Raw genomic sequence first — 12,862 nt, 5'->3', positions numbered from 1 at the left:
CTGCCAAAAAATATATATCGCCATACAATTTTAATTAGTTTTGACAATGTGCCATCGTCTACTGCTAAATGAAAAGCTGACAGCGGAACGCCAAGTCACGCAAACGAGTTGAGATAACCATGTTCACGATTATAATGATCATGATGATGAAGATGATGATGTGTTGATGACGTCATATGCGAGTCGACGTCAGTTGACTTTAAAGCGGAGCACAAAGGCTACCAAAACGTACTACGTACTGAAGAATAAATATGTGCACGGATAAAACATATATCTCCGATGGCCGCTCATGTTGGCAAATATATGAAAAGCGACGTCGCGATGTCAGCGTCGGCGTTGATTATTGTCAAACAGTGAGCGAGCGAAGAAAAGCAGCTGGAAAACAGTTCAGACGACTTCGTCATTGTCGTTGGCCTCGTAGTTGTAGTTGTAGCTGTACTTGTTGTCCCTCTTTGCTTTACAACAACCATGATCTCTGAGTGGAAGTCAACATAAAGTAAACCAAACAGCAAGCCAGTAAAAATGTTACCTTCGAATGAACTAGACCTGAGCTCTACCCTACGAAAATTGGGGTTAATAATGATAATTTTACGCTTTAGTTCAGATTGTTTCGAAACGATCGAACGAATTGAATGCTATGTCGCATTCATCAATCGTAAAATTATGAAATAGGTATAAACAAACTCAATTTACTTCTTACTTATTTTCTTCTTCTAATAACATTTTCACATAGATTAATACGAGTACATCATATAACTTTGAAAAGTGGTTTCTATTCAAAGACAAACCTAAAAAAATTTTTTGTTATATTAGTTTATAGTTTTGTCGTTCAGATTTGAAATCAATTTAAAAAGATTATAGTGTTTATTAACTCTCGTGAAGAACGTAAATGTATGCAATCATTAAAAACCAAATATTCCAAATTGTTTATATATGCTCCAACTAACTTTCTAATTTTTGAACACATCCTTATAAATAAAAGCAGTGAAAGAAAATGTTCAATGAATGTGCAAGCGAGAGCATAATAAACGGGACGAATAGAATAATCACATTCGAAATTTTATAAGTGAAATGATGATGAAGAGCTCTCTTAAAGTTACCACCTTAAATCTTTTTCTAAAAAAGCGACGTAGTTTTTATTACTGATTTTTTACAGACTACAAAATGAAGAACTTTTAAAATTGTAAACGGTTGTTAACTGCCGGTCAGTTTGATTCACATATGACCAGTGACTAAGGCTGCTTTTTAGGGTATACAAGCAGCGAGAGTCAAGCAGACAAAAGGACGAAAAAGATGGTCTGGACATTTCCACTGGCTCCAGCTCGTGAAGTCAAACGACGTGAAGAAGCAGCTCAACAAACACATACACCCATAACCGTATCCGTGGAAACATACGCACACACTCTCAATCTCGTAGACATCTACACCTACACACACACACTCATGCAGAGAATGCACACAAACACATGTGATTTAATGTGACTGTCAGTTAAACAGGCATTCGCCAGCCAAAGCCAGAACTGCTGCGACTCTTTCTAGAAAATGTTATCGCCAAAGCTCTCACTGTGGCTTTTATTTGTCAAACAAAGTATTTTTATTGGCTTTTTTAGCAGCTGCACATGGGGTATCAGAGCATGGCGCGTGTTTGTTGTCTGCTAAATACTCGACACTTGGTATGTGATTGAAATAATGCCAAGCGATAATCCGTGTCTTATTAAACGGCTCTAGAAAGCGCGTCAGTAGCAAGCACGGATTTGGGTCTGGCAGGTGCTGCCCCACCATCCCCCCCTCATTCCATCCATCTACCATATGTTGCCACATACACTTCCATGCCACATGCATGTGCACACATACGAGAGAGTCTGTAACGCTTAGTGTGAGGAAAATGGTTGCAAGTTGACCCAAAACTAAATGAGAATCAGTTGCTGTGACATTTTGACAGCCATTTGAATCCCTTTGCCTGCTTTCCGATTCTTTTTCTTATTCTTGTATATTAATTGTACAGGATATGCAAGAAGTATATTTATCATAAGAGCTTCACGAATTCCAAATACTCTCATAAAATCATTTGAAGCGATCATAAAGCATTAAAAAAGTGTTTTCCTATTTTGATTATCATTATTTTAATTTTTATACCCGCTACCCATAGGGTAGAAGGGTATTATAACTTTGTGCCGGCAGGAAATGTATGTAACAGGTAGAAGGAGGCATCTCCGACCCTATAAAGTATATATATTCTTGATCAGCGTCAACAGCCGAGACGATCTAGCCATGTCCGTCTGTCCGTCTGTGTGTCTGTCCGTTTGTCCGTATGAAACACTGGATCTCAGAGACTATAAGAGATAGAGCTATAATTTTTTTTCGACAGCATTTGTTATGTTTGCACGCAGATCAAGTTTGTTTCAAATTTTTGCCACCCCCACTTCCGCCCCCGCAAATCAAAAAAATCGAATAACACGCGTAATTTTAAAGCTAGAGTTGCGAATTTTCCTGAAAATTTGGTTCCGATAAGATAAAAATTGTTGAAGTTATTAAAGAAATACTTTTGTATGGGCAAAAACGCCTACTTACTAGGGGTCTTAGTTGCTTTGGCTGACAATCTGGTATATTGTGCCGTCTATGGTATATTTTGAATGTGGTACTATGTCGATATACCACATATACCATTTTTAGTATTTTTGCAGTATATTTGGTATATTTTGAGAAAATACCGCAAAATAGGTTTCTTATATTCAAAATGGGTAGCGGGTATCTCACAGTCGAGTACACTCGACTGTAGCTTTCTTACTTGTTATTATTATTATTATTATTATTATTATTATTATTATTATATTATTATTATTATTATTATTATTATTATTATTATTATTATTATTATTATTATTATTATTATTATTATTATTATTATTATTATTATTATTATTATTATTATTATTATTATTATTATTATTATTATTATTATTATTATTATTATTATTATTATTATTATTATTATTATTATTATTATTATTATTATTATTATTATTATTATTATTATTATTATTATTATTATTATTATTAACAGCCGCTTTAAATACCTTTCAGATAATTTTCAAAGTATTTCACATTTTATAACATTTTTAATCAATACATATTACATTTTTTATGCATTTTCGTTTTACACAATTCAATAAGCATCGCCCACCTCTACGAATTCATTCAGCTGACACAATCGTGTTCACAATATATTCGACTCTTGTGACTTATCTTGCATATTGACAAGCAGAGTTTATAAAGATGTCTTACCTACGTGTGCTTGCATTGCCATCGGAAGAAGCTTGATTAAAACTGTGCTCTACATGCAACTTCTACCCTTGTCAATATGCTTCGACTTGCCATAAGCCAGAGTCAGCTCGGAGATATTGATAAGGGTCAGCGGATAAGCCTATTAAACTATCAAGCTCAGCTATCAGCGCGCACAGTTGACCTTTAAATAAGCGAAATTGTTAATAAGCCAGCTATCAGCTAACAGGCAAATCCCATCACAAGCATCCAACACGCAAATACCTTGGTCGCAGCAATTGATAATCTACCGCAAGCAAACGCAATTTTCGCTGACAGCCAAAGGGAGCCAAGCAAACAGCACACAACAAAAAAAGAAAGCAAACTAAGCTGAGTGGAGCATCATTAACGAGAGAAGCTGTTGCTGTTGCTATTGCTGTTGCTGTTGCTGCTGCTTCGATGTCTCGTATAAAATGCATAATGAGAATTTGCGCACTCAAAAGCGAATTGTTGTTTGGCCAACGTCAAGTTGTTAGCTGAAACTTGCCGTATGTCCGTGAAATTAGTGAAAACTGAGTGAGAGAGAGAGAGGAGGAAATTGCGTGGCCGTGTTTGATATTAAAATGCGTCAATATAAAAGGCACATTCGATTAAATCGCGTGCTGTGCAATCGCAGGAGCAAGAATTTTGAAATCCAATCAGCTCTATCCGCGCCAAAAACACACAGCAACAGCAACAGCAAAAGAAACAACAACAACAAAGTGCTTGTGGGGGCGTAACGGCTGAAAATTAGGTAAATTACCGCATGTGTCGGTTGTCGGTTCTCGGTTACCGGCTGCGGGCGGCAGTCTACACCATTTTTAGCCTGATTCCCACACACACTCAGTGTGTGCCAAAAACAATGCCGGCTAAACCGCGACAGGCCACAAAATTTAGACGGCGCCGACAACCCAAGGCACAAACACACACAGCGAGCGGGAGAGAGAGGAAAGAGAGCGAGTGGGAGAGAGAGAAGATTCTGAGTAATGTGGACCATTTTGGCCCCAATGCAAACATCGCGGGGGCGTGGCATTAAAATTTCGATTATCTAACGCCAAAAATGGCTGCACAATTTAATGACTGATTTGTGTATTGTTTGCCAAGCTTTCAGTTCACAAAAGGGAAAGCCTTAAATTTGCCCACATTTCGTGTTCATTTTGCAGCAAATAAACCTCAACAGCCACAGCAACAACAACAGCAAAAACAGCACGAACAGTGAACAACGAAAAAGAAATGTCGGCGACAAGTTTACTTTTCATTTCGGGGTTCCCATGTTTATATATAAGTACATAGTATATACTTTACGCTGGCGGCTATAAACTTAATTTGCTGATTACAAAGTAACCTCATCGTCATAATTTATATGCCAAGGTGATAAGGGCCAAAATGGATCGTCGGCTTGACCAGGTTAGCAGACACTTTACAAACACCCTTTGAAGAGATCGTTTATAAAACCTATGTAATTAGGGATAATTTTAGTAAAAAATTTAAAAAGCTGAAGAATTTATTTGAAAATATCTTTATGTTTGTGGAATTATTTCTATTACAATTCCTTATTGCAATGAGATGAGCCATAGTGACTAAGGAATTCTTATTCTAATTTAATTGCTTTATTTTTAACAATCCACTAATTTTCAATATCTATCAATTGCTTGGCAATTCTTTATTTTTAATGAATGGAATCAAATTTTTAAAATTTGATTTATATTTTATATTTTTTATCATAAAATACTATTGACTAACATTTTTAAATTTGCTGTCAATTAAAGATAAATCTTTAATTTATTTATAAGTTTATTTGCTTTCAACTATACTTTTCATTTTCGAATTTTTTCGTCAGACACAAAATTTTAAATTTTCAGCTCAACTTTTCACATTGTGTAAATAATTAAGTTGCTCGCTCGAATAGAAATGCTCTAAATACCCTTTTCAGTTTTTGTCAAGTTACAGGGCATAGTAATAAAAAAAAAAGGAAAGCCAAACAGGAGCAACTGCTGTCCTAGCGGCTTCGCTTCATTGTCTTTTAACTGGAGGGCAAGTGGAGGACGGTCAAAAGGACAACAGAGACATCTAATTACCCTCAAAATGGGTCGCATCGCCGTTCTATGTTTATAGTAGTTATTGTGAAGTCATGAGAGCATTTCCAGGACACACATGAATCACACAAAATAAAAACGAGAAACATATGGCACACATGACTGGACACTATGCATTTTAAACTACCAAATTAGCGAGGCTGCCAAAATGTGATATATACATATATATACACGTATTTGTGATGTAGTTTTGTTTGTCTGAATGTAATTTAACGTATATCCGTAGTACGAACTGCTAAACTCGTCGTATATATGCTGTCCTTTAACACCGAGCCCCATTACAGTTTTTCAATTAAAAGAACCAAAGTAATTTTGAAAAAGCGCACGCGCCATTTGTATTCGAATACTCTATGAAAGAGTCCTTGGGTTGATTAGCAGAGTAAACAAATTTATTGTCAGCAAACAAAAGTTAACTTTTAAATTTACATGAATGAATCGATTACCTTTTTAAGACATTCGAAAAGGGGATTTCAAACGAAGTGCGTAAGTGAAATCAATATTCGTTGTTGTTATTGAAGTTTGTGTTCTTGGTTTTCCCGTTTATTTATTTACGCTAGATCCCAGGCGACTGTTGGCTTCACCTGAACCTGGCCATAACCCCAGCTGGCACAGCTTTTTTATTTTAGATAAAAACGTAGCACTGCCCGCCAACAACAACGACAACGACAACTACAACAAGAACAAGAACTTCGCCACCAACGTGGAGAACAACAAAAACAATACCAACAAAGAGGACAACAACAACTGCCAACTAAACTGCTAAAAAATGCAAGCACAAATATTTGTTTCTTGCTTTGTTTGTTTGCTTGTTTGTAAAACTAATGAAATTTTTGCAATATTAGCCAACCAGCCGGCTGCTGACCCCAAAAGACAACAAAAAACCAAAGCTTGACCCCGAAATAACAACAAAACAGCTGGAGCAATAAAAAATTAAAAGAAAATACAAGAAAAGGCGGCGAAAAAATTAACGCCATAACCGACAACAACAGCAAGCAAAAGCGTATTCGACCAGAAGATACCTTGCAATGGCGAATTAATGAGAAAAGAGAGATGTTGAATATGCTTATATTCTATAAATTGGAAAAACTAGTTTATTTATTATGTGTGAGGATAGACTTCAATGTGCCACCCACAATCGGTGCAACAGACAATTTTATGACACCCCTTTTGGGATGCATATGGAAATATAGAATATATATATCACGCATACTTATGTACATCTCTTATGTACATATGTCTGAGCTTCAAAAGCAACTGGCATAACGTACCACAAAACGAAAAAAAAAAGAAAAGCAAAAGAAGTAAAAGACAAAGCCAGCGGGCGCAGTTCGAGCGCCAGTCAGAGATTATTATGTCAAGTCACGTTTATGAGCGTAATTTCGACAAGGCGCCCAGCGACAGAGCAACTGAGACTGAACGCTGTATGATTTCGTCGTATATACAAATATATATATATAAGTATGGAAGCGAGGCCCCAAGCCCCAAGTCCGGATACTGCTTGTTAGAGCGACATTGCAGCAGTTAAGTCGCAGCCCGCGGCTAGTCAATAAACCGTTAAAAAACAACTTGAACACCAGTCAAGAAATCTATATTTGGACTGGCTAAGCTTATAAAACCCCAAAACAACAACAAAACTGTGAAAATCTACTCGATTGTAACCCACAATTTTAGATTAACGACATGGCATCTCAACACCTTTGTAAACGTGTTTTTAGTTTGCTTAGTTTAAAAATAAAGACCTTACAAAGGATATCAAATATATGTATCATGTAATTAATATGAATTATAATAGCAAGAAATTGCACATATAAAATCATTAAATTAAATAAAAACTTCACCTGTTGAATAATCTGCTAAGCTAATAACTAATTTCATAATCGTAATTTTTTGTATAGACCGTGATTTAATTAGTATAATTTTTACTTTTTTCTATAAATTATCTTCAACCTTGAACTGATGACCTAATAATCCCTGAAAAGATCACGATTAAATACAAGTATTGTTATATATTTTATTTTAAATGTATGTTATAAAAAGTTTTCATGACTTCTGATTTGCAAAAAAAACCCTGTCTTTCTATCCATCTTCAATTTTTCAAACTGTGTGTTCTTCAAACCTTAAAAAATACATTTTTCTTCAACAATCCGAGATTAATTGAAATAACATTAACATTAGCTAAGCTTCCAATAGAAATAAAAACTCAGTAGGTTTTGAAATTACAACTGCTTCATAAACTGCTTCAATGCTTTAGCGGGCAGTAGAAAAACTAGAATTGTAAATAGATTCTACTGCTTTATCCAATTCGATGTTTTATTTGATGCTATAAATAGAAAACATATTTGAGGGAAGCAGTTTTCTATTTATTTTACTACGTTTCGACCTTCTATGTTCTATATTCTTCTATGACATGTGACTTTCGACATTGCGATGTTCTATGTTTTCGCTTTCGCATACCGAATTTTATATTCGCACTGTGCGATGTTTACCGAAAAACAACACTTGCACTGCTTGTCCTGATTGAAAGCTCAATACAAAAGCTCTACAGAAGCTTTCGTGTTGCGCACTACAGCAGAAGATGTGAATCCACCCCTCACCAAGAATAATATCACGATAGAACAAAAGACATTTGGCCAGCGAGCGAATGCTTTGCATATGTCAAGCCAAGTCCAGTGCTCTACAATATGCACCAGACCATAAACGGCAGGCAATAAACAAAAATAAAATGCATAGCATACATAAGAGAGCTCATTGTCGTTTTTATTATTGGATAGTTCCGTCAATGCGCCTGGGCACATAGTGTGTCCAGTAGAATTGTGGTACATCGATCAGACTGAAATACAACAATTCAACTATGCCAAGGAGAGAGCAGCCCAAGCAGAGTTGAAAAACGGCACCGAAGGATACTAAAAATACGAGAATTTAAAGAAAATGTAAATTCCTTAAATCTAAAATAAAAATATAAAAGAAAATTAAGAACCGAGCGTGTAGTATAATTTAGCAAAAACAACAGACAGAGATTGACAGACAAGTATTTACTATTAATAAATCCTAATTTGGATTTCTTTCAAGTAATCAATTGCATAGTATAATATACAAGATTATTAATTACTTCATTGTCTACTAATGCGCTTGGGTCTTAATTTGAAGACATTATCCAATTTGCATACCCACTAAATCCACCCAGTTGTATATTAAGCTGGTTTTGTAAACAACAACTCGATTGGTGTTGTAAAATATGTTGACAATTGTTGTCCGATTATCCGTAGGCTTCACTTTTTTAAGAACTGTGCGAACATCACTGACCAGTGTTAACGAATTGCAGTTATGCAAACAATGACAATCGAGTCCCGAGTAATTCTGGGCAACATAAAGACGTTCGCCGGGCTGCACGTAGTTCAGCATCAAATGGTTGTGTGCTGCCAAACAGGGCAAATCCTTCAGTTGACAAGCGGTATAATTCGAGGGTGGATAAAATAGATCGAGAGTGCAATTGCAATAGCGAAGAAGATAAACTTGTTGGCATTCCGCAATGCAATTTTCCTTCTTGTATTTGAATCCGCGCAAAGTTCGTACTTTTAATTTGAAATGCTCATAGTCTCGCATGCAGTGCCTTGGTACAGAATAAGTATTCTTATTATAGTACCTATAGATCGCTTTAATGCCAATGCTGGCATCCAAGCCGGGAAAAAATTCTATAGGTGGACCCAGCCAACTATTTGGCTTCAGAAGGCTAAGCTGTTTAAAGCACATAATCAATGATTTGTAAGCCCAAAGCAATTTTACGTACCACAAAACCTTTAGTCCTCATATTTTCCGGCACATGATGTGCCTCATTTAGAAGGAGACGTAGCGTCAGTCCAGTATCCCTGCCAAATTCAGCATTGGCACGCTTTTCCACCTCATTGAAAGCTAGACAAGCACCAAATGGCAACCTTCGAGGACGAAAGAGTTCACAACAATCGCGAGTTGCAGCGTGCCAAGTGCAATCTGTTAGCAGTTCAACACAACGCCAAGCCATCTCAGTCACAATCTTGGTAAAATTCAGATGATTAAGCACCCGAAGAGGTTGGTCTTTAAGCGGAGTAAAGACATCGAAGTGACCAAAGCTGAGGGCATCGTATGCTGTGAGCACATTCTCTAAAAGTGGCTGCTGATCATTGCTAATATTGTATCGTTGGATTATCTCAGATAGACGAGACCAATTCAAGCGATTCTTATTGCAGACGACAACCACTGGGAAGGCAATTTTCTGAATGGGATAATCGGCTGTGGCGACTACAGTCTGAAGGGGTTTCTTCTCATATCGATGGCCAAGCAGAAAACTCATATAGAGGAGCATCAGGAAAGCGAAGAGCAGCGCCAGTGCCCAGAGAAATCTATCAGCAATTAATCAATCCCTTGAAATTGGAATGTGTTTCTTAACTCACCGCATGCGTTGACGCATTGTGGGCCAGAAGAGCTGATAGAATCCATGGATGTGGTTTCCAATGGAGTACCGTCGGATAAACTGCATCCAGACGGTCTCTCGATTCGATTGTTTGCGCATCTGCTGAACTAACAGCTGAATACGATTCCGTCTAACTTTTCTTACTTGGTTGGCTCTCATTCTGTGGTCTCAAAATATTCGCAACAAAGCCTTTTATACCAACACTTTAGAGTATAAATGGCAAACATGTTCATCGATCGACAGCACTTAATTGGAGCAATTTAAAATAAAACAAGTAGCAAGTTTAATATGCATTTAACACGTTAGCGCCCCGAACATGACTAATTATCTATAAATGTAACTAATACATACAAATTATTACAATAAAAAAATCAATGGTCATGGACGTCTGATTCGTTTCCATAAATGTAACCCAAGCCATAGCAGTATGGCTTTATACAATGCTTCGTCAGCGTTTTATTTTTGGTTTATTTTCATTCACAAAAATAATGGACTTTTATCAAAATTTTAATGATTGACTTGAGGTTGCGAAAGTTAAAACATTCTCCTGATTTCAGAAAACGTAGTGAGGCTGAATAAATGCGAGATTTAAGACGATTAGAGTAGGAGATCTGTAAACAAATCATTGCTTTCTAGATCTTACAGCTTACGATGTGCATTCATAGTTCAATCATAAGCCGAGGTATTGAAAAAGTCCAAGAGCAAGCTAATAAGCACAGCAAGTTCTCAATATAGAAATACATTTATTATAAATCACTAGATTATAGAAAAATAAAATGCATAGCATTCACATTCGTTGTCAATTTTATTAAATAGTTTTCCCAAATCTTCGAGGAACAAAACGCGTCCAATAAAAATGGGGCACGTCTATCAAAGCAAAATACAATAACTCGAGAAAGCCAATGATGGAACAGCCCAAGCAAAGCTGACAAATGGCGCCAAAAGATACTGAAAAAAGTGAGGTTTAATTAATTTTATAATTCCAAATAATACAACAGTGATCCTCTCATAAAATAAAATAAAAACATTATTTAAATAAGAAATAGATTAATTTTAAAAAGGAATTTGAGTTTTAATTGGAGTATCGATTGAATATTTTTCCAAATAAGTCAAATAAATGCACTAGCTAAATTAAAAACTCAAATATAAATAATTCTTAAACAATTAAAAAAAAAAGAATCGGCCTACCCATCAAGTCCATCCAACTATATATCAGGCTTGTCTTATAGACCAGAATATAGTTTCGTTTGTAGTGAATATTAACTAGAGTTGAATGGTTGACCAAGTGCTGAGGCTTTTTAAGCAGCCTGCGAGCATCATTAATTAATGTCAGCGAATTGCAGTTGTGTAGACAGTCACAGATGAGACCCGGATCATGCTGAGATACATAAGGATGCTCGCCAGTTTGTTCATAGTTCTGCAACAAATAATTATTGCCCGCCAAACAAGGCAAATCCTTAAGATGACATGCGGGATAATCCGAAGGTGGGTAAAACAGATCCAAAGTGCAATTGCAATAGCGAAGTAAGTAAAGTTGTTGGCATTCCGCAATACAGTTCTCCATCATGTATTTGAGACCTTTCAATGTCTGAGCATTAGCGCTGATGTATTCGTAGTCTCGTAGGCATTTCCTCTGCTGGCTGTGTAGGGAAAATGTATTCTCATCGTAGTAATGAAACACTGCTCCAACATCAATGCTGGTTTCCAAATCAGGTAATAATTCAATGGAATAATCAAACCAAACGCCAGGCTCCACAATGTTAAGCTAATTAATGTGATATCATAGATCATAAGCATGGACTCAGTTCAAATCCAATCTATTTACGCACCATAAAACCCTTAGGCTCTCGATTGCCAGGCGCATGTTTTGCCTCATTCAGACGAAGTCGAACTATCAGTCCGGTTCCCTTGCCAGTTTCCACTGTGGCACGTTTCTCCTCTTCGTTGAATGCCAAACATGCACCAAGGGGCAACCTGCGGGGGGCGGAAAAGTTCACAGCAATTGCGAGACTCTGTTTGCCATGTACAATCTGTGAGCAGCTCATCACAACGCCAAGCCATCTCAGTCGCAATCTGAGTAAAGTTGAGATGGTTTAAAGTTCTTAAATCCTCATCCTTCAGAGGATCGAAAACATCGAAGCGACCAAAGCTGAGAGCATCGTATGCTGTGAGAACTTTCTCCAGAAGTGGCTGCTGATCACTGCTGATGTTATAGCGTTGCATTATCTCAGTTAGACGTGACCAGTTCACTCGATTGTTGTTGCAGACGATAACCACCGGAAAGGCAATATTCTGAATGGGCCAATGTGCATTGTCAATTACTGTGTGAAAATGTTTGCGCTCATATCGTTCGCCCAAGAGATAAGTAATGTATAAGAGCACTGAGAAGGCGGAAAGTAGGGCTAATGCCCAGAGCAATCTGTCCAAAGATTAATCTCATTAAAAAATGGATTATATAGCTCCCATTTCTTACCGCATGCGTTGTCGCATTGTTGGCCAGAAGAGCTGATAGAATCCATGGATATGTGATCCCATGGTATATCGCCTAATGAACTGCATCCAGACAGTCTCATGATTAGCTTCTTGCTGTTCTTGCCATGCTATAAGCACGCCTCGATTTTGTACTGCTCTTGTGGCTTGGTTGGTCTTCATTTTGTAGTCACAAAATTAGCTGCGACAATGCTTTTTATACCAACGCTAAGCAGTATCGTGGACATGAGTCTCAAATGGTCGCCGTCTAATCTGTGTGTGCAAATCATTTGCATTCAATTGAATTTACCCAATTAGCTTGACATATGTGGTTGGTAGAATTAATTGATGCAATTCGAATCAAATCAGAGCAAGTCTCTAAGGTACTCAAGGCAAGCGATGTAGTTGACCGATTGCCACAAATTCGAGTAATTTTGATAATGAAGTTTGGAGTCCGCAGTGGATTTAATAGGCATTTAACAAGATAGACTTACGAGGCAAAATATATGTTTGTGTACACATATTATATTTTTTCTGGGACTATAAAAGA

General features: G+C 36.9%; 3 protein-coding genes across 3 annotated transcripts in view; all 3 read right to left on the bottom strand.

Annotated features, from left to right (window-relative positions):
* LOC132783589 (uncharacterized) overlaps positions 1–12,862 on the bottom strand; it is an 81,067-nt gene that overhangs the window by 17,876 nt on the left and 50,329 nt on the right. The window lies entirely within an intron of this gene.
* Positions 388–10,002, bottom strand: LOC132785866 (pickpocket protein 19-like). Its single transcript, XM_060792167.1, has 4 exons — positions 9,824–10,002; positions 9,184–9,772; positions 9,040–9,131; positions 388–475 (listed from the first exon to the last, which is right to left on the bottom strand). Exons 1-4 carry the CDS (start codon positions 10,000–10,002, stop codon positions 388–390), a joined length of 948 nt encoding a protein of 315 aa, XP_060648150.1.
* LOC132785857 (pickpocket protein 19-like) lies at positions 10,652–12,495 on the bottom strand. The gene is given in 5 exon segments (XM_060792154.1): positions 10,652–10,791; positions 11,032–11,608; positions 11,673–11,825; positions 11,827–12,262; positions 12,317–12,495. Coding segments are annotated over 5 exon segments (1,485 nt in total).

Source organism: Drosophila nasuta, chromosome 2L (assembly GCF_023558535.2).
Source record: "Drosophila nasuta strain 15112-1781.00 chromosome 2L, ASM2355853v1, whole genome shotgun sequence".
NCBI lineage: Eukaryota > Metazoa > Arthropoda > Insecta > Diptera > Drosophilidae > Drosophila > Drosophila nasuta.
The sequence above is the reverse complement of the archived record's forward strand: the minus strand, read 5'-3'. Positions and strand labels throughout refer to the sequence as shown.

What these genes read in the sequence shown, in the direction of transcription:
- LOC132785866 (XM_060792167.1), bottom strand. Translation starts at nt 10,002, where the DNA reads ATGAGAGCCAACCAAGTAAGAAAAGTTAGACGGAATCGTATTCAGCTG. An exon ending in TGAGGACTAAAGGTTTTGTG is followed by an intron (nt 9,132 to 9,183) that starts GTACGTAAAATT and finishes TGCTTTAAACAG; the next exon opens with CTTAGCCTTCTGAAGCCAAA. An exon ending in GGCATTAAAGCGATCTATAG is followed by an intron (nt 476 to 9,039) that starts GTACTATAATAA and finishes ACTTCCACTCAG; the next exon opens with AGATCATGGTTGTTGTAAAG.